Genomic DNA, 23,160 nt, shown 5'->3' on the forward strand with positions numbered 1-23,160 from the left:
CACCACCATTATCTCTTGAATTCCTTCATGTTAATCTAGGGACGCAGGTGGCGCTGTGGGTTAAAGCCTCAGCGCCTAGGGCTTGCTGATCAGAAGGTCGGCGGTTCGAATCCCTGCGGCGGGGTGCGCTCCCGTCGCTCGGTCCCAGCGCCTGCCAACCTAGCAGTTCGAAAGCACCTCCGGGTGCAAGTAGATAAATAGGGACCGCTTACCAGCGGGAAGGTAAACGGCGTTTCCGTGTGCGGCTCTGGCTCGCCAGAGCAGCTTTGTCACGCTGGCCACGTGACCTGGAAGTGTCTCCAGACAGCGCTGGCCCCTGGCCTCTTAAGTGAGATGGGCGCACAACCCTAGAGTCGGACACGACTGGCCCGTACGGGCAGGGGTACCTTTACCTTTACCTTTAATCTAGGAAACCTGTTTCATTAACAATGGTTTGCGTATGAAGACCCCCAAGACCTCCCGCAAACAATGGTTTGCGTATGAAGCAAACAAGACCTCCCGCAAACAATGGTTTGCGTATGAAGCAAACAATGGTTTGCATATGAAGACCCCCAAGACACAGTTGACACCAATATTAGTTTAAGGTTACTGGCATAATTTTGGCCACAACTTTATTGATTACTGAATGTGAGTGGTTCGCTTAGGCATTGATTCAACTAGCTGCACCTACACCTCTGGCAGGGCAGCACTGACAACTGGACACCGGCAGAAGTCAGTAAGGGTAAACAGACTGGGGGAGCATTGGTCCTACCACAGACGTAACCTCACCCCAAAATGCTCCTAGGTGCTGTGGCGTGGCCCTAACCCCTGGAAGGGGATCGTACAAAAGCATGGCAAGCGCCTGGATTCCTTTAAAAGAATACCCTATTGCACATTGGGAGGGGCAGGTGTGTCAACCTCCCCTCACCACACCTTGAACCAATGCCTAACCTCCAAACCTTACAAAGTTGTGACAATTTGCTACACAGGAGGCGAAACCCAAGTGGCACCAGCCAATCAGCCAAATGGGGAAATTCCTACTGGGCCCCTGCCCCAAACGCAGATGACCCACAACAGCATAGCAAGGTCATAGCAAGACCCTAAATATAGGGATTTGGGCGGGTGAACCGGTGCACGAAGCGCTAAGAGGAAGCTCGACGCAACGTGCAGTTGTATAAATAGGTCCCCCAGCTGCAAATTCTCTCGACCCCATTGGCCAGAATTACCCCAGCAACTGAGGGACCCAATTGGGTTGTGGTGGCTATCCAAACAATCCCACCCACACAAATGGTAAAGTCAGTTTTAGTGATTTCACTGCAGCATGTGCCCTCCATGAAGAGGACATGATTTTTCATGAAGTTCCAGGTTCATTCTAGGCTTATCTACCACTGGTTTATCAACTTACATATTTGTGAAGCATAGCTATTTCATAGGGAAATGATGAAGGAACAAATGACTTCTGAAAAATAATATTTTAATTATAGAATCCCCCCCCCCATCAACCCACCAGAAGCTCCTTTTAACACTTGGGCTATTCACTCCATCCATAAAAGCTCAGAGTAAACTGCATGCCAAAAGTATAGAAGGCTATATTTTATGCTGGAAAGAACACACCAAGTTACTGCAATGAAAAACAAAAAATTTTCAAAGTAGTTCTTCATGTAAGATGTGAAACAGCATCCAAAGGACAACTATCATCTGTCAGGGCAAGGGTGAAAACATCTCTCCCAAGTATGTTTTGCTAAGACCAACAAAATGTAAATAATATAATAGCTAACACATTAAACTAAACATATTGGTCTATATTTTAACGACACTTTCATATAAATCTGGACTAACTTCACTGAAGTAAATATGCAGAATTCAAAATTACCCTGCTGCATGTAAAGTCTGAAGTGTCATTTGATAGAATGTTAAATGATGTTTACTGGAGATAATTGTATAAGCACAAAACTGGTATTTTTTATATAAAAAAAATCAAAACTGAACTTGCTATGAATATCTTCATTTATATGAAGAAATACTTCCGCACAGTAATTAACAGCATCATTGATATTTGCAGAGGTGGTTGCAAGAAAAAGAAAGCTCTGTGAAGAAGTTTGGACACTTCTGTAAACATATTTCCTGTGTTAAGCGTCAATTTATTCAAAAACAAAATTGCCTTTTATTGCACATATGGTTACCGAATAATACAGGGGGCTTTTTGCAGCGGGTTGCTGACACAACAATAGAAGGGGCAAGAAAAAGCAGATTAATTAATCCTTTTTGAACAATTTGTTAACTGTTTCTAGATTCTTGAGTGTGAAGTCATGTATAACAATATAAGGACTTACACATGTCCATGGTGTTATTACATCTGCATTTGCTGAATAAAACAAACTAGTGCAGCTTAACAGGTAGAACTCAGTTCAAATCCCACCCCAGCCAAGAATTCACTATTTCATCAAAAGCAAACCACTAATCCTTTTTGCTCTCAGGCCTCATTAGCAATATGAGGATAACCACAGTCACCTTCCCTAACAGTATCTTGCAAAGATCACCAAGATAATGTTTAAGAACTACACTGAACGCTTGAAATGTGCTACATAAATACTGTTAGAAGATCCAGCATGACACTGGGTAATAAATTATTGGGGTTATTTTTCACTTTCATTTCCACTCAGTAATAAAAAAAAACAACACTTCAAAGTTTAACCATTTTGAAGCTTTCATTGTGTACATAAACGCTGCTTTAATTACCTTCTCTTTTGCCTTGGCAAACCACAATTATTCTTTGAACTCAGACCCCAGCAGCCCTAAACACATTTTATTCAAACTTACAAGCAGATGAAAATAATTTAAATTTTGCAGTTGCAGAAGTTCGAATAGACTTTATCCAGCTTCTAAGCTCTCCATACTGTTTCAATCAGAGCTAGCTAGAATGGGTCTCTGAAATCAATGTTTACTAAAGGAGCAAATTTTAGGGTTAATGTAGTATACAGTACAGTTTTACTTCCTACTAGAACTTCTTAGTAATACTTGTCTATATTGTTGGGTTTTACATAAGGCAGGATAGTCACTGTGTCAACATAACACAAAACAACAAAACAACAAATATGGTCCATTTAAAAAAATAAATCAGTCCTACAATGTACCTAGTGTGTGCATCTCTATCCTGGGATCAGCCAATCCATCCTCTGTAATCTCACTGAATTCTGTGATAAACTGCTGTGAGCAAAGCAAATATTACGAGAATTGTGGCTTATGCAATATTAAAGCTACAAATCTTACAAGTACTGAATAAAAGATTTCTGTGAAAAGTTCAGAAAGGGCTGTAACTAAAGCAAGAAACTAAAACAATATAAAAAAGAAAGGCAAGTCCAATGTACCCAAAGGAAATTTTAAAGGCAAATAGGGTTGAGACTCATAAAAAAGTTAAGTACCTGTTACTAGAGACAGGAGTACTACGTTCATCACAGCTCTTTCCCACTAAGTTCACTAGTGAGAGTTGAGGGTGCTATGTGCCTAAAACTTTGAGAGATGAAGGAATTTGGAATTTAGATTGAAGGTTTAATATTCTTTTGGGACCCAGTTTATTTCTTTTTAAGAAGAACTTAATATTTGTAGTATAAATATAGAAGATTGTTATAGTTGTTCAAGGGGTTAGGACTATGGCTGGAAGAGATTAGATGCAGCAACCATATTGAATCTGACCATAAAAGTAAAGCTACCCCTGACCGTTAGGTCCAGTCGCAGACGACTCTGGGGTTACATGTTCATCTCACTCTATAGGCCGAGGGAGCTGGCGTTTGTCCGCAGACAGCTTCTGAGTCATGTGGCCAGCATGACTAAGCTGCAGCGCACAGAAACACTGTTTACCTTTCCGCCGGAGTGGTACCTATTTATCTACTTGCACTTGATGTGCTTTTGACCTGCAAGGTGGGCAGGAGCTGGGACCGAACAGCAGGAGCTCACCCCTGTTGTGGGGATTCAAACCACCGACCTACCAATAGGTAATTAGAAAGACAATAGGCTATTAGGATGACAACAAGCTATCTACTACCTACAGATTGTCCCATTATGTAAAAATATTAGCAATGCACATTCCGAATTCATCCCTGTGAAGCAAAAGGTTAATTTCCCCCTTTTGAGGTGCTTGAATGGAATACAAGGTGAGTATTTCATACAGTATCTTAATATTTTACAAAAGAATAATTGCAAATCAAAATTTAGTTTGAGCATATGTCACTATCCAGTAACTGCAAGTAAATAAATTTACATGAATAATTCAGTTGTTGGATAGAAACTCACCACTGGCTTATCTTAAAAATGTATATTCTTTATCATTGATTTTCGTATTACTAAGAGTTGCTTTCATCTCCTTCCTCTGGCAGATTGCACCTTCTCTGCTTCCAAACATAATGAATTATAGCATGTACATAGGATAATTAATGATGACTAATACAACTATATATTATTCCTTCCTTTCCCTGAGATTAATCAGTTCCATAAATATGACAATCTGCCAGATTCTCAAGCCTTTACTAAAGAAAATATACTTGTGAGAGCCCAGAATCTTAAGCACGCTTAGAGAAGTATTTTATTTAAAGAAATGAGGGACACTTCTAAGGAAATGTGACAACGATTAACGATTAAAAGATAGATTTGTTACGTTTCTGAGTTTTTGCATCCATTGCCAAAAGTAGATTTAAAAGCCCCAAAGATTGATGAAGAGCTTGGATGCTGGACAAGACATCAAATATACACACACACACACACACACACACACACACACACACACACATAACTCCCACCCTACAATAATGCTTCTTTCTTTCTTTCTTTTTTCTTTTTTAAAAAATCATCCTTCATTTATGAAGTTGTGATATGGATTCTGTTAAACTCATTTGGGGAGTGTGGAGTCTTTTCTTGGGTAATTCTAAGCAAAATATCCTTAAATTGGATAGGAAGGTTATTTGACATGAAGTATTCACAGAGACAAATAAAGGCTTTCCATCGATTATATGCACTTTTGTTACCTACTTGTCTTTTCCAGTTTCTCTGCGTATTCAACTCTTAAGAGATTCTTGAGTAATCTTAACTCATGGCCCTGAGGTCTGGGGCTGAGATCCAACAGAAAATGCCACTGGCAAAACACAGGAGGCTATATTGACTCAACAGGAGGTGACCTGTGTCACCTCTCATGCCGGTCTGGAGAGGCCCCCAACACTTTGAAGCACATTTTCAGAGTGTACAAGGGACTGCTGGGGAAATGGGAATCAATGAAAATAACCACCCTCCTTCTGCAAGTGTGAACATCCGGGCATGGGGGTGGGAGATACTCCAGCAAGCCTACGTCTAGTTAGGATCCAAGCTATCGTACCAAAGGGCAGAAGTACAGTGGTACCTCGGGTTACATATGCTTTAGGTTACAGACGCTTCAGGTTACAGACTCCGCTAACCCAGAAATAGTACCTCGGGTTAAGAACTTTGCTTCAGGATGAGAACAGAAATTGTGCGGCGGCGGCACAGCGGCAGCAGGAGGCCCCATTAGCTACAGTGGTGCTTCAGGTTAAGAACAGTTTCAGGTTAAGAACGGACCTCCAGAACGAATTAAGTTCTTAACCCGAGGTACCACTGTACATGTTATGAAGCTCCATTATTTCATAATGCTAATGTGGAAAGCGGTGCTTAATCCCTTTCTGTGTCATATGGCAGCCATTATTCCTCCATCTCTAGGTGTGTGAATTGAACTGAATACTCATGTACAGTGGTACCTCGGTTTATGAACTTAATCTGTTCCGGAAGTCCGTTCTTAAACTGAAACCATTTTAAAACTGAGGCGTGCTTTCCCTAATGAGGCCTTCCACTGCCGATGCCCTTCCACCATTCAGATTCCATTCTTAGACAGAGGCAAAGTTCTCAAACTACTTCTGGTTTTGCAGAGTTCGTAAACCGAATCATTCATAAACAGGGCTGTTCTTAAACCAAGTACCACTGTAGTACAATTTTATACATGTAAGGTCTACCTATTTTCAATCGAGCTTAATCAAAGCTAAATATACTATGTTGCAATCATAGGATTGCAACATCAAACACAAATTGAGTATTATTATCCTAAGCATAATTACCATTAAAACAGAACTAAAGCTTTTTGAAATAAACACATTTTGAAATAAACACAGTCCAGATAGATAAATAAAGTAACACCAGGGTGACACCAAGTTCTAAGTGGGGGAAAGCCCCACAAGAAATGACAACTGATCTAAGAATGGGAAAATAACCAGAAAATCAGCTGTTTCAAAAATACAGCATTTTTCTTTTGTTTCAGAATGAAAAAATGCAGGATAATCCTTAACGTATGCCTTTTTAGGAAGAGGGAAAGCGAGAGAATGAGGGACACTCACACATGATATAATGATAAATATGGTTCTTATAAGGTGCCATATTAATGTATGAAATGAATGTGTTGTTACATCAGTACTGATTAGAAGTGTTATACAGCTGTTCATCACCAGAGGAACCAAAGCAATATAAAATGGGCATAAATAAACTAACCATGTCAAAGAGTGCAATGCAATAAAACAATATAATCATAAAATATCTTAAAAGCTATTATGCATTATGTGGTTGCTAACGTTAATAGCAAACAATGGGTGAAGAAAACAGCTTTTCCTGCAACTATTACTGGTTATTTTCTTTCTTCTCCTTCTTCTTCGGAGATCACTTGTACCCAATTAAGATTGTCTTCCATGAATGTGGTCTTAACAGTGTGCATGTCCTTAAGTGACTGTTGTTCAGACTGGCTATTTTACAGGGTTTGCTAACCTGTGGCACTTCAGATGTTGCTGAACTCCCATTATCCCTGGCTCCTGTTTTAAAGTCCTTTGTGAAATGAATTATCTTCCCTTACACTCCTTGGGGTTTTTGCCCTTGTGTATTCTTGACTGTTTATACCCCATTTGCCTCCATCCAGCATACTGATTTAACCAAAAAACCTTTCCACTGTCTTTGCATAACCTTTTCTGTCCTTGGATATAAGTGATTCCCCCACTTTTCCTTCCTCTTTTTCAGTCTTCTGCTTCTCTTTATATCTTTCTGAAGTTGTGAGACACATGCAGAAGAGAATCATAATTTCCTAGGAGGAAAATCAGCAAACCAGTCAACCATCTTAAGCACTCACTACATCAGTGAGATTTCCCCCCCTCTTGTTGTTATGTAGATCTCCTGGGTGCATGTTATCAGCTTATACAGTTTGCTAAGTCAGTCAGGTTTCCAGACAAGGTTAAGTATTTTTGAGTATTTGCAGTAGATAAACCTAAAACTCAGCGTGACCAAGTAACAAGGAAGCAGATATACAAACGACAGCTATGCATGATATGTTGGTGAAATATTTCTGCTTAGAAACAAATAACACCAGGTATGCAGAACTCCTTCTGGGCAGGCTTTTTGAGGAAATGATGCTGAACAAGAGATTAAATGCTATCCCAAGGCCAGCCGCAAAGATGAATAGATACTGCTGTGAAATGTCACAGTTTGCTAACAGAACTTAGAATGCCCTACTTGATGGAAAGCCCAAGGCTATTAGTTGTTGTTCTTGGTGGTGGTGGTGGTGGTGAGGAGTTATATGTCCAAGGACAGAGAAACATTTAAAATTGGGGGTTTAAAAAATTGCAGTCTTCAGCTGCTGGGGTTGACACACCACCACTGAAAAATAAGCAATGGTGGCAAAAGGGGGGGGAAGGGGGGAGTGAGACAAGGGGCCAATTTTGGAACTTTCATCTCAGGCCAACTCACAATTAGACAATGTGGTTCAACAATCTCAAGCATCCCCTAAATCTCTTCTGGTAGTGGAATCCCCCAATCCTCCAGAGCAAATCTGGGGGCAGCAGGGAGCACACAAGGGGAGGAGGGGGAATTCTCATTGCACCAGCAAGAATCCTTGCACTGACTTCCATGGGAACAAGAGGTTAGCACAATATGGTGCATGGGAAGCTGCCTTATACTCATTCAGACTATTGGTTTATCTAGCTTTATATTCTACATCAGGGGTTGTCAACCTGGTTCCTACTAGTGGGTGTTTCAGGATTCTAGGTGGGCGGTAGGGGGTTCTACATCACAAGCTGAATCCTCCTTCTATCAAGCACTGGTGGGCGGTAAGGAAATTTTACCATCAAGAAAGATGCATTAGTGGGCGGTAGGTATAAAAAGGTTGACTACCCTGTTCTACACAGACAGGATTTCAGACTGAAGACTTTTCCAGGAGATTCCAGGAATTGAAACAGTGGTCTTCTTGACTAAGAAGCCTGTGCTCTAAAGGAAACTGCAGAAGAGGGTGGAATGATGGGACGTTGCTGTGCCATGAATGCATTAAAAGGTAAAGGGACCCCTGACCATTAGATCCAGTCGTGACCGACTCTGGGGTTGGGGCGCTAATCTTGCTTTATTGGCTGAGGGAGCTGCCGTATAGCTTCCGGGTCATGTGGCCAGCATGACTAAGCCGCTTCTGGTGAACCAGAGCAGCGCACGGAAATGCTGTTTACCTTCCCGCCGGAGCGGTACCTATTTATCTACTTGCAATTTGATGTGCTTTCAAACTGCTAGGTTGGCAGGAGCAGGGACCGAGCAACAGGAGCTCACCCTGCCGCGGGGATTCGAACCGCCGACTGCTTAGCTCTAAGCTTCTCTCTCCTAGGCTGTTGATGGTGGGCTGTTCCTGTTTGTTGCTACTGCCAATAGAGAAAGTGGAAGTGCTTAAGTCAGCATTCATGTAGTAATACATCTTATTTGAATAAACGTGAGTTGTTTGGTGCCTGCTGCTTCAAGCATTTTGTTTCTTATGAGTCAGGCCTCTTAAGGTCTAGGCAGATAAATTGCAAGTCAAATCAAGACCCTGGTTTCTGTTCCTTGGGGATACAGTAGCTATTTGTTTCATAGCTGTATAGGGACGTATCATTGTATCATTTATCCCAAGTCCAGCTTACACTTGGTTCTGAATTTCAGTTTAATAATACACATTGAAGGGGGGAGTTTATATAATATTGCTATTGATGTTATTTTAAGTGGTGGGTAGCATTCTGCACATTCTTTGTATCTTTAGCATGCTAAAACGTTTCCTTTCAAACAATCATATAAATAGACTTTGATGAATCCGACATATTTTTCTAATCCTTCTGTTACCCTGAAAGAAATTTATTCATTCCTGCAACAAACAGGTGTGCCTAGAATATTTCTTAGAGTCAACTACTGTCTTGGTATGTTTACAAGACCAAGTAACAGAGTTTGATTATAGCATACTTTTGTGCTCAGATAAACACATTCAGAAAACAAACTGTCTAATTGTGAATAGTTTGCTGTATTTTTGTTACAAGGCATGCCAGTTTTACTAAATCACATTACCAACAACACAATGCAATGCAATGCAACCAATACAGGCCCAATTCACTAGCTATGTACGTAAATTATATTATTAATATTTATTAAATTTGTATACTGCCTTTCATCTAAAGAAGCCAAGGCAGTTCACAACATAAAAATACAAAAGGAGAATACAAAATATACATGATAAAGCAAAAACAAACCAATAACCCCACACTTTCACAAACACATTTAAAAGCCATATACAGTGGTACCTCGGGTTAAGTACTTAATTCTTCCCGGATGTCCGTTCTTAACCTGAAACTGTTCTTAACCTGAAGCACCACTTTAGCTAATGGGGCCTCCTGCTGCTGTTTTGTTCTCATCCTGAAGCAAAGTTCTTAACCCGAGGTACTATTTCTGGGTTAGCGGAGTCTGGAACCTGAAGCGTATGTAACCTGAGTTACCACTGTAATGTTAATCAGTTGAACACCCAGTTAAAGAAAAATACTTCACCTAAAGATATGCAATGAAGGAACCAGCCAAAGCTCCCTGAGGAGAGCGTCCCACAAATGGGGAGCAAACACAGAAAAGGCCCAGTCTCATATTGTCACTCTCCAGATATCTTGGGTCAGTTTATATGGCGAGAGGCAGTCCTTGAGGTACTGCAGTCCTAAGCCATTTAAGGCTTTATAGGTCAAAACCAGCACTAATTGGTTGCAAGTACCCTCAACCCAGATCCTTAACCTCTGCTGCCTTGTGGGATATTTTAGGGAGAAGAAAGGGCTAAGGAGTAAACTCTACACAAATCTGGAGTAGAGTCCCTAAGATGGTTGGATGGTGCCTTGTACGCTTCCTTCCGGCAACTCCTGCAGCCAAGTTGGTGCCAAGCATATTGCTCTGCTTTCCTTTGGACCACATCGGTGACGCCAGGGATGGGGTCTTGTCATCTTGGCATCCCAGGACGTCCATACACACTGCCCAGGCTTGTGCCCCAGAGAGGTCACTTTGATGCAAAAACACCACAGTAGGCAGCAGTATTGAGCTACCAGTCTCTGCAGCCACAGCAGCCACTGTGATTCTCTAGCAGTTTGACTTCACCCCCAGAGGTACACTCCATTGTCATTGAGAAAGACAGATGCCAACAAAATGAGGAGAGCGCTGCCTATGTGGTCTATCTGGTACCACCTAAGCAAGCCTGCTGTTCTCGGATACAGTGGAATATTATGTCCCGTCACCAGTTTTAAAGAAGGAGTTAAATGCCAGTCCTGTTGGCTTTTGTTCACGAAATTTGAGGGGAACCATCTTGTCCTCTAACCCATGCAGCAAATGCCTTGGGCTTCACCCCTGCCTGCCATGAGGGAAAATAGGCCTTTTAATCTTCAGAATTTATTTCTTTGTTGGTATAAATTAGCACTCTTCAGAAAGGCACCATCAATATCATAAGAATATTTATAGATTTGGTCATTTCACATTTAATCTGCAGGGCTTTGAAGATTTGACTAATCTGAAGCTAAACATTTCCTTTTAAAAACAAAGTTGTACAACTATGACTAACCTAACTGCTAGCCTTGACAACATCCCTTTAATAAGAAGCAGACTGGCTGCCTAGAGGCCTCGCTAGAACTTTTAACAATTTCCAGATTTTGAAATATTTCACAGAAAACTAAGATTCTAATTACTGACCATTAAAAAAATAAAGAATTTAAAAGTAATGTTGCATATTAAATTGCTCTATACGTTTTTGTTTTCTTATTTCTCCCCTACTCCTCCAAACCCATTGCCTGAAAGCTATTAAATCAAAACAATTTCCCATTAAAATTTAACTGGGCCAAACTTAAGAGAAGATCATTCACTTTCATGGGTGGTCACAATATTAATCACTTTTGGGGCATGCTACCTTTTACCATCCTGGTCTGTCTGCTGACTTATTCTGTGGTGATAAAAGCCAACAGCTTTTAATCTCTGATTTTAGCACTAGGACCCCACAGTGCTAAGACAAGATAAACCTATGTCTACTTACTTTTGAGCAATAAGAGGCTTATCTCCAGACTCAGTGCTGTGGGACTACAGTACTAAGATTGGACATAAGCCTGTGCCTGCTCATGATTGACAGGTGAGTATCCCACCCACCAGTCAAAAATGGGGCACAGGTAAGTTGTGGACCCAGCTCTTGGGCTGAAAAAGCTTCTCCACACCTGCTGTTGAGAAATAAGTCCTATTGTGTTAAATTGAGCTCACATACCTCTGGGTAGTGGGTATGGAATTGCAGCCTATAGGGACAGGCTACAAGGACAGGCTATTTCATAATAAATGATACAGCTAAATCCTACCATCTCCTTCAGTGCACCCTTCCAGACATCCTTTTTATTGCACATTCATTATGATTTGTGCTCATTATGCTATTAGGGCAATCACATGCAATCCAGCTTTCAATACTCTTTGTGCCTGCAAAGTGTTGGGGTAGTCATACTGCTTCATTTCCAATCAGTGCATATCCCATCACTTCCTGCTGAAATCCCTTAATTTTTTATACCATAATTGTTCTGGACTGCAACTATGTTGTGGTAATGGAGAATCATTGTAGTACCGGAGTCTACCACTAATGCACTGTATCAAGGACATATTGCAGAATACACCTGCAGTCTGGAGAGGCCCAGAATCATAGATAACATCCTTGGAGTGCTCTTTCTTTTACATATACAGCCCGGAAAATATGCTTTCTTTTCTTTCTTTCTTTTACAGGAAGGTCTGAAAAAGCAAACAAACTTGTTCTCCAAAATTTTACTGAGTTCTACAAAGTATTTAAAAAGTTTTAAAAGTGGCAACCCACTAATTATACTGGTTAAACCCTTGCTTTATAAAAAATAAATAAATAGGTCTAGTATTTTTAAGCCACCATCACATTCTATGGCAATGAATTCCATAAGCTAACTATGCACTGTGTGAAATAGTAATTTCTTTTTGTCTGTCCAGATTCAGAACAAACATACATTTCATTGGGTATCCTAGTTTTAGTACAATGAAGAAAAATCCTCCCCCCCCCCATCATGTTATAAGCCAGTTTAATGATCCTCTCAAAGGTCTTTCTTAATAAACTAAAAGCCATATAAGCTTCATCCTTCTGTCCTAAGCCCAATATCGTTTTAGCTGCTTTTCTTTTGTGAACCATTTCCAGAGAAGATAAAGCCTTTTTGAGATAAGAGTGAAGGAATCAACAAGTGCTGCTCTGAAAAGGGGACAAGTTTAAAAGACACATTGCAAGCCACCTGTCATGCATGCTTTAGTTGAGATTCCTGCATTGCAGGGGGTTAGACTAGAGGACATTCATGGTCCCTTCCAACTCTACAATTCTATAATTCTACAGACAAATTCCTCAAAAGTGCTTAAGAAACCGCTTCATGCCTTATAATTGGCAGGAGAAGCCCTGCTGCATAGGAGCAAACTCCTAGAAGTTTGCCCCTCCCAGCAAAATATCTGAAGGGGCCAGCTCCCCCAAAGTTGGTGGCCATTGTCATTCAAGAGATGTATGCATGCCATATCTTGTGATCAATTGTGTGGGGCTGGTTTTATCTCTCCCTCCCCACTATACCATTCAAGTCGTCCCCCCCGCCCTGTTGGTTGTGCCAGCATTGGCCACTGCCCTGTTGGCACTGATCCATAACAGGATCTTTTCACTAGTAGTTCTGTTTGTTGGTTGGCCTTCGCTGGTGAGGTGAATCTGCCCCCCCCCATTATTGTTGTTCATTTAATAACATTCCTCTTTATCCAGACTTGATGGTTGAAAGGCACTGTTCCTGGCAACCTTGATAGTATTAGCGGTGAATGCTTTTCCAATTTTTTAACTGTTCAATAAAGTTGGCTTTCTAAAAATTGTATTTATTTTCTTTAAAAAATATGTATTTGCCACCCTGAGATCCTTTAAATTTAATAAAAACAAACAACAACAACAATATACCTGAAACCACCATTTATGCATCCTCCTTTCCATTCGGGATAGGGGAGAAAAAAAGCTTACCTTTAGTCAGGCAAAGAGAGAGAGAAAGAGAGAGAGAGGGAGATTGTAGCTTTCAGGTATCATCCCACTGGAGAGGATTCAACTGCAACTCCAAGTCCCAGCATCCCCAACATGAAAATGATGCTGCACATGCTATTCCCACTAAGGAAGAAGGCCCTTAGTGAGCCTCTGCTTCATTGGGAACCATGTGACATAAGCACACTGAGGATGCTGGAATTTGTTGCCCCAGTCCGTTCCCCAGCAGAAAAAGGATGTTGTGTGCATGAGTCTCACAGAGAGGGAAGGCTCCTGAGGGCTCTCTTCACTGTGGGAGTAGCACTCTCCTGGGAACTGGCAAAGGTGGATCTAGGAGAGCAGAGCTTCTGGGGTGCTGCAGCAGGCACCACGACTATGACATCCAATGGAAGGCCAGAGGTGAGGTGTGCTGGTTTTGGGGGTTGCATAGGACACCACTGAAATCTGAGATACCAAGGTCTGTCACTAGGACTGGGAGAGCTGAACCACTTTGGCCTTCATCCTGCTCTGAGGAGCACTACAGGAACAAGGACAGAAGGTAGCAGCAGATGCAGCTTGCAGGATCAGGGCAAGTTGGACCATACTACACATCTGGCCCTGTTCTCCCTGATCACTGTCTCAAATATTTGATCCAAGGTACTTCCATTTGAAATTGCATATAAGCTTTCGCAAAGGATCTGAATGCCCTTTCTCTCCTTCAGCTTCCCTTTAACCAGTTCCCTCTTGTTGGGGGAAATTCCCTGAAATTAAGCTTGACTTTGTTGATCTCTCTAGGCCATGTTTACTTTATATGTTGACTTTGTCCCTGTTGTATTCACAGTTGCACATGTCTAGCCAGATTCTGGGCAAAAATCAAAGGTCCTTTACCCTTCTGGCCAACTCTGTGACTAACCCTTAAAAAGCATTAAAATATTATCATACAAAGTCGTGTTGTTTCTTTGTCACGATAAGAAGGTGCGTTTGCTTAATCAGTATGGAAATAATTGAAAGCTGCCCATTTTCACAACATCTCTTTTAGCTGTCTCTTTTCATTTTAAGATAGTTCTCCCTGTCTCTCTCACACACCCTTTATCTTCACATCACAACCACCCTGTGAGATAGGCCTGAGAGACCACGACAAGACCATAATCACTCAATGAGGTTCACAGATGACTGGGAATCAGAACCTGGGTCTCCATGGTTGTCTCGCCATGCGGAAAGCCAAGACAGAGTGGTGAGGTAGGAAGAAGGGAAAATAATGGACATAATTATTTTATATGTAGGAGCCTCACAGGGGTTCTCTTATTTCCCCACAAGGTTCTTCATCCTACAGGCAGATTTGCTCATTGCAATATGCTTGGGGAGGGGGGGACACCTAGTCATTTATTTATTTATTGCCTTCCTTTCACTAAATAGTTCTGTGACAGGTTACAAAAATATCACAGTTAAAACAGGTATAAATCATCATTTAAAAATATTTTTTTTAAAACCCACAAAACTGACCAGTAACAAATTTAACAAAGCAGAAGAGTACAGAAGAGCAATGCAGGAGAAAAGAAGACACTCACTTGTATTGACCAATTGTTTAAAAAAGCACTCAGTGATGGTGTAAGGGGCATCATGAGAAGAATGTCATTTCCCAAGCTGGGGGTCAACACAGAGAAGGCCCTTTCATGCATCATCAAACCACAGATGATGCATGAGATCTTATCCTGCAGATCTTATCACCCAAACAGGTTCAACGTGGGAGGAGGGGTTCAGATACCTGGGATCCAAGCCATTTAAAGAATTATATGTCAGTGTTAACACCTTAATTTCCACTTAGTAGTGATTTGGCAACCAATAAAGGTCTTTTAAGACTGTACATACAGAAGCAGGCTCACTGCTGCATTCTGCCCTAGTTGCAGCTTCGAAACCCTCTTAAAGAGCAGCCCCATGTAAAGCCAAATGGCTATTTAGCAGTCTTGCACTCCTTGGATGGAGGCGTTGACCCACCCAGAGATCATTTTTGTCCCTTGGAAGCTCTGGGACCACAGGGATGTCACATAAGCAAGGTATCATGTGAAAGTATGTGGAAGTAGTAATCTGAACCAACACACACTGGCTGATGGCCCTAAGAGCTGCCTGGATTAGGTCAGATTACTCTTAGGCTGCAATCTTATACACACTGACCTGGGAATGTCTCACTGAAGCTGACTTCTGAGCAGACATGTACAGGAATTAGAAAGTTATGGTCTTCCTTCTTGCCCCTTCCTTACTGCCCCGTATCTCTATTTCTCAGGCATTTCTTCATTTTTAATGTAAGCTGCCTAGTGCCATATAGGAATGAACTTAACTGCAATATAAAAAAATTCCTTCCAGTAGCACCTTAAAGACCAACTAAGTTAGTTCTAGGTATGAGCTTTCGTGTGCATGCACACTTCTTCAGATACTTCTTTGGTATCTGAAGAAGTGTCCATGCACACGAAAGCTCATACCTAGAACTAACTTAGTTGGTCTTTAAGTTGCTACTGGAAGGAATTTTTTTATTTTGACTATGGCAGACCAACACGGCTACCTATCTGTAACTTAACTGCAATGTTTATGTAATAAGATTCTGAATTTATCGTTTCACTATTTGTTTTTGTTTCTTAATGGGCATACTGGCAGAAACACACAAAAGTTATTAGCTCAACTTGAATTAGCCGTCTTTCTCTCAAAGATGATCAACACCTGCTGCTTAGTTTTGCCCAATCAAGCAGCTTGTCAATGAAGAGTTAATTTTAGCATCCGCAGCTTCCTGTGTCACACTGAATGTTAGCAGCCTCCTTTCTCAACTATCTAGCAGAGATATGATTAGCAGCTAAAACATACAGTGTCATTATGCCGCTAAGTAATTAGAACAATCCTATAGGAGTCTACAAATGTCATTAAAAAAACAAACAAGTGGGGAGAAAATTAAATGAGAGATCTGAGGAAAGGGAGATTCCATGTGTTATTTCCACAAAATTCTACAATGAATTCTCTTTATAGCCACAGACACTGCTAATCAATAAAGAGTACAAAATATAAGTCCCACTTCTGGATGGGAAACTAATTGCCTTGGGATATATCCTGACTTTCAAGTACTTGCTGGTTTTAGCTCAGCCTCTTCCAGCAGAAGGTTACACATGTCTCAAGAGATACTTCTCAGACTATTTAACTGGACTTCATTGTGGACAAGCAGAGAGGCTATTTATATTCATTAAGAGTTGGCAAACGCCTTATTTCAAACCAGTAGTCCAGACACAAAGACTCCACTCAAAATTGGTTCTGCTATTTTCTGTCTTTAAAGCAGCTTTGGAATTGAAATTATCCATATAAATCTGAGTAACATAGAAATAAGTTGAAATAAATACATTCATAATTAATCTAATAGTCAATGCTAATGGTGTTTTTCAGCTCCCTTATACCCCGAACTTGCTTCTATCCAAAGATAACAAACCAAGACTATGTTTTCAAAAAGCCAAAGGAAATATACATAGCATAATCAACATAAAGCAAAATGAATAGCCAGTAGTACACAATCCAGTAAAGCTCAGATGTGACATCATAACACAAAAATCTGGTTTATTCTTACCATTTGAGACTGGCTTCGAGGACAGCCATTGATATCTTCAACCTTTTCATTTGCTGAAGGAAAACAGTGAGGGTTTAAAAAAAAAAGTCAGAGTAAACTATGTGACCGCAAAGAAGAAAGTAAACAGACATACAAGAATTTTGTAGATCCTGAACTTTGCTCTAAGCACACTGAAACCCTACACAGTAACAATCTGCCTTGTTAACAGCAGTTCCTTCCCCATGCACAAATCATGCAAATGGGAAGTGCAAAAGGAGGTTGCTACCAATTCTCCAGCCCCTGCCAAATGACTGCTGACATGAAATCGTCCACAATTGTCTTTGTGGGATCAGGATACAGTTTCAAGGCATCTCAGAAAGTATAAACTACTCCAGCTAATAAAATGCACACATTGGAGACATATGGCTTAATGAAGCATTCATTTTAAACAATGCCAAGTGTGTGAAACAGTTTTCTGGCCCTTAAAAGAATGGTGGAGCAGACACAAACATATCTATCACACACACACACACACACACACACACACGCATATATAAAATCTGGGAGAAATTGGAAGCCAAGTCACGGCTCTCTATTTGGTACCCATCTTACAGTTAAGCTGGCTCTACTTCTATTGCCTTTTCCTTCGTAAGCCACAAGTCAGATCATGCTGTGGCTCAGAGCACAGATCTTACCAATGATCTGGATGATTTCTGCTAGCAGAACTCCATCGGCAATGTCCTGTTGCAAGTCCTTGATCAGCCGCTTGTGGCCAGATTTTGCTAGATAGTGATTTGCCCAGTCAGTGTATATCTGCAGAATAGAGGGAGTGGGAGAAATGGGGAGAGAAAGAGAGACAATAAAAATTCTTAAGACAAATGTTGGCTTACAGATGAGCAGGGCTCTAAAGTACATTCCAGTTTAAGGAGTCAGAAGAAAAAAACAACCTTTAAAACCTTTTAAAAAATTCTGTCCCCGTGCCATTTTTTTTAAAACCATGAATGAATCATTTTATTGCACAATGAAATGCCACAGTCACTGTGACCAAGCAAAAGCCCCTTTAGGAATGCCAAGGAAACTTATGTCAAAATTTACTCTTAGTCTGATCTGATTCACTTAAATATACTTAGACTGAAAACTATGCTAAGTGGTGCTGTTTTAAGCACTGTGGTGTATTTTCCCTGTGTCATTGTTTAATAGATCGATATATTCCCAGTACCTTCCTGCACTCCAGATGTATATTAACGCAATAAGTTATCATTACCACATGGTCTGTTTAGGCAACCAAGTCATCTTTAAGGAGACCTCCCCCAATAACTTGGAAGAGTTTACTGAAAGAGCCATGAGTACATAAAGAGTACACCTTATTGAGGAGCAAATGAAAAGGAAACGAAGGGCAAACTGTGTTGCATGTGTGCCCTTGGTACAAATTCATTGGGTTTGTCATTCGCAACCCTGTGGGTGACAATGTTTCTTGTTCACTGGATGCAACAGTCATACAATTGCTTGCTGCGGTGAGACAGTTTCATTTGTCCTGTCACCTTCGCTTAAATGTGCTGAAATGCCCATATAGGGCTGCAAAACCAACACGTACATAGAGGTCACATTGTTGAAAGAACTGCATATATTTTGAAAATATGCTGTGTTGACAGTTAAACCAAAGATGTCAACAGTGGAAGTCAGTTGGCAGGTTGGACAAGAGAGAGACTGAACAGGAAATGACAATGAGTGTCAATAGGCATATGAGTAGGGGGTGGTCCAGTTGACATTGTGTGCTTAGATTTTCAAAAAGGTTTTGAGTCCAAAGACTGCTGAATAAGGTTATCAGTTTCTGGACATCCCAACTTCACACGTTTTGAACTGGTGGCACTTGCCAAGGATAGAGATTTTAGAGTCATGGTAGACACTGCAACAAAAAACATTGACCTCCGTGGCAGGAGTGAAATCGGTTAAATCTATGTCCATAAGAAAGGGGTTGGAAATAAAGCTGCCAACTATTAGACTGGTGGTAAATGAATCTACAGTGAGACTGCACTGGGAATATTGTGCTCAGTTCTGGTATCCACACTTCAAAAAAGGACAAGATGACCATGAGGCTGGAATAACATTTTTCTGGGGGTACTCAGGTATACACAGTACTGGCACCTTTTTTCTAGAAGAACAGCATGGGTTAAAGACACTTATTGTAACAACTTCACAGTGAGTGAAGTGGTGAGCGTCCCCCTTTTTCTAGAAGAAAAGCACTGAATATAGGCAAAATAACAGATAGACAAACAAGCAGAATTTTTTTAAGACAACAGCTGCCACTTCTCCTCTTCTTTCTCAAAGTATGGAAAATAATGCGCCAGGAAGGTTATTCTTCTACCATGATTGATAGTTAGCCAAACAAATGGTTTGCTCCTCCAGACTAACTGGACTTTGACAAATTTATATTGCTTGCTTATTTAATGTATATACCACTTCATATTTCAACAGAAACCTCTAAGTGGGCTACAATTTTGAGCAAAAGGAAATTGGTATAAGAAATAAAATATAAATTCCACTTTCAACATCCATAATACTGAACTGCGGAAGTTGCACAACTAAAACAAAAACAAAAAAAACCGTAATTTAAAAGAATAACAAGTTCAAAGTCTTGTTCTAGATAAAAACCCTTCCTTCAACTGTTTCTCTAATCCTCTTTCAAAGCCAGTGGACAGCCAATGCACTGGGAACTCAGATTTCTGCCAGCAGGTGGCTCCCACTGAAGTCATGGGGGGGCGTGTTGCAGAGAGGAGTTTGGAGTCAGCAGACACAGAAACAGTAGCCACACATTTAACTAATTAACTCAAAAGCATAGTAAATTTTCCAAAGTGGGATAGTCCCCAGGGAAGGATCTTGCAAGGAAAGAGCAGACAAAGATGAGTGCTGGATACTTCTTTTCTCACCAGCCATTCACACAATGAAGCGATGGGCACTGAATGGAGCAATAGACAAGGAAAGAGGTGTGCAAAGTAGCAAAAAGTTCACATGCCTAATACGTCAGTGCACACATCCTTTCTGCTTACTTTTATGCTTCACATATTCATTCCAGGCGTTTTCTTTTCTTAAAGTGTTTACAATATACAGATTATTTTCAGTTTTAAAAAGCACCTGTTTGCAGTTCTGCAATGCCTCTTGTGCATATTTCTAATGTTTTACTGCTGACTCCCCTTCCCTCTGTCATTTGCATTCCAGATGTGTGGTATTTGTTTAATCTGCATTTTCCATTATGAGCTTCTGTTTTAAAATAGAACTATCACAGCTACAACAGCTGATAATTATCTAATGCTTTTAAGCCGCACAGTTTTATGTTTCAATTTCCAGTTATGCTGTAGGAAGCAACAGGGCAAACCAAAGAGAGAGCATGGCTTTGTACATTCTTCCAGTCAGCTCTTGCACTATTCTATTTTGAAACAAATTCCTTGCAAGCCAGCACATAAATAAACTCAACTCTTCCCTCCCACATCCAGCATGCAAACGACATAAAATTGAAGCAAGTCAGCCATATATTAGAGTCATTTTGATTTTGACAGGGTGGTGAGAATTGTGAGAATCTTGTGAGAGATCATGTCTTGTCAGTAAAAGTAGGGAAGGCATCGTCACATGCAAAACTTGTTGTCTTGTTTATTTGTTCATTCAGCTTTCAATTATTTTTCGCTATTAGAAAGTTTACACTGACAGACTGTGTCAAGCGTCACATCTAAATGAAAAACATTCAGAGCATTAGTCACTGCGCTCAACTTTGCTAATGCTTCTCAGTAACTGATCCCTGGAACAAACTGCAGACTTACTCATTTCCTTAAAAAGTTCCCTCTCTTTGCCCACTGTTTTGTTTTTTATATAAAAAACAACTGCATTCAACACAAATTGGTTGCACTACATACCAGGAGCTGGAATCATCTGAGCCTTAACAGAACAATCTCAACAAGATGTAAAAGAATAAATTCTGCATCTGTGTGGTCCCAATGTGTGTGTGTGAAGGACAGATTAACTGCTTGCAATGTGAAACGCTAGACAGGATAGGACAACTTGAGCAAGGAAGCAGCTTCCTTGTGTTATTAGCTATCTATTCTTCATGTTAGCATTAGGATTCTTGAAGTACTTGTCATCACACGAGCAAAGGAAATTAAATTATACTTAATAATGTCCAAATATAGATATAAACTTCACGCATAGCAAAATTGAACAAGATTTGAAATAACACTTGGGGGGGGGGAATCTTTGAATGCAAAGAAGCAAAAAAAATAAAATAAAATAGAAGGACCCCAAGAAATGAGCTTTATCTGCCAAAATATGGGCAATATCTAGTTTGAGGGCTGCTGCATTAATGCATAGAGCACATATCCCTCTAAATGTATGTGGTGAACCACCCTGAGATCTGTGGATAAAGGGCAGTATAAAAATTTAAATGAATAAATAAACTGTTGATTTCTCAGTTGTTAAAAGTGATAATGGGACGCGGGTGGCACTGTAGGTTAAACCACAGAGCCTAGGGCTTGCTGATCGGAAGGTCGGCGGTTCGAATCCCCGTGGCGGGGTGAGCTCCCATTGCTCGGTCCCTGCTCCTGCCAACCTAGCAGTTCGAAAGCACGTCAAAATGCAAGCAGATAAATAGGTACCGCTCCAGCAGGAAGGTAAATGGCATTTCTGTGTGTTGCTCTGGTTCACCAGAAGCGGCTTAGTCATGCTGGCCACATGACCCAAAAGCTGTACGCTGGCTCCCTCGGCCAATAAAGCGAGATGAGCGCCGCAACCCCAGAGTCATCCACAACTGGACCTAATGGTCAGGGGTCCCTTTACGTTTACCTAAAAGTGATAATGATCTCTTAGAAAGTCATGATGTGATCCATAGAGCCTTAGGCAACACAGAGGACATACCCGACCAGAAACCCTGTTCAGAAGTTGTTTCCATGTGCATAGAGCATTTGCTGGGCTGTCTGAAAGGAAGGCCTGCATTATTCTCATAGTTGCTGCTGTTAAATTTATTAGCCACGCTTCACCAGCAGGTTCCAGAGCGTGTTACAACATTTTAGAATCCAGCATGAAAAACAGTTAAATTACAAATTGCTGTCACAGGACTGAGCATACAGCTGCATACACACAGATAGGCATTCCATGTGGTCTCCAAGTCAATCATGTGAAGTTACAGACTCCATGCAGCTGTGTGCATTTAAGCGCTTCTGCTAAAGCATGGGGTTTGGGACTGGGACCACTGTGGCCAGAATACTGGGTTCAGGGCTCCTGCTTTTAGTGTATGCAATGAATCCATTTCTCAACAGGGCTTCTTTCTCACTGGGGTGGGGGAACCTTGTGTGTGTGTGTGTGTGTGTGTGTGTGTGTGTGTGTGTGTGTTTGAGGCTATAGGTTTTGTACTTGTTCCCCATTTGTTTGATGAACTTAATAGCTCAAGATGGTGCCAATCACCCCCTGTAATTGAAAGGAACGATGCAGTAGAGATATGCTCAGTATGTACAATAGTAGGCTATATGCAGGGAGAGGTAAATGGTTACAGGCACACCGGTACAGCACACGGCACACCAGACAGCATAAAAAACCCGTGAGCTTAAATTTGAGTATTAAGCCAATGACAACACAAGGAAACCTCCACACTTTCTGATTTTTACAACAGCATCCATTCTTGGCTAATGCAAGGATAGCTTTCATGAGGCAAACAAGTTTATTGGGCTGTTACACCGCTGTTCCAACATTGTACAGCCAAGTATAAGCTTCAGCCAGCTTCCAGAGCTACGTGAATACAAGAAAGTTGTTCATTTTCCACAGCGAGCAAAGCTTGGATCTCCTTTCTGTTCCATTAGAATTGGCAGCCAGCAAGAGGCTCGACTGACCTAGCTGCCAAGCACCTACCAACCTTTGGCTGCCTGATACTCTGACCCTTCCACAACCTCTGAGAGTCACATTCGTAAGAACTCAGAGATGATTTCTCTCTCCCTCACACCCCAGCCATAAAGTTCAGGAAGCAAAGATACGTTACAGTCTCACAGCTGGCCTCTTCCACCTTATTTACAAGAGAGACCTGCCAAATCACAGTGGAACGGAAAGCTACCTGATGATACAACTCTGAAAAGCCCTCTTTGTTATACAGACTGGCTTCTGCTTATATCATGCACAAGTTTAAACATTTTTGTAGCACTTTTTGAGTCAATTCACATCAGGTAATATACTCGTTTTCTTCCCATCTATCACAATGCCCTTCCCAATGAAAGATTGGTACAAG

At 41.0% G+C, this 23,160-nt stretch overlaps 1 protein-coding gene across 9 annotated transcripts in view; it reads right to left on the reverse strand.

Moving 5' to 3' along the window:
- The window catches only part of NAV3 (neuron navigator 3), a 445,636-nt gene that overhangs the window by 153,226 nt on the left and 269,250 nt on the right, over positions 1-23,160 (reverse strand). For 8 of the 9 annotated variants that reach the window (XM_083698859.1, XM_083698858.1, XM_083698861.1 and 5 more), the window contains 2 exons: positions 17,600-17,717; positions 16,926-16,978 (listed from right to left, as the gene is read on the reverse strand). In XM_083698859.1, coding sequence (XP_083554985.1) covers positions 16,926-16,978; positions 17,600-17,717 — 171 coding nt within the window. Of the gene's footprint in view, positions 1-16,925; positions 17,169-17,599; positions 17,718-23,160 lie in introns of those variants that run through there. The other variant, XM_083698862.1, reaches the window with a different exon arrangement.

This window comes from Podarcis gaigeae (genome assembly GCF_964106915.1).
Source record: "Podarcis gaigeae genome assembly, chromosome: 10".
In the NCBI taxonomy this organism is placed as follows: Eukaryota; Metazoa; Chordata; class Lepidosauria; order Squamata; family Lacertidae; genus Podarcis; species Podarcis gaigeae.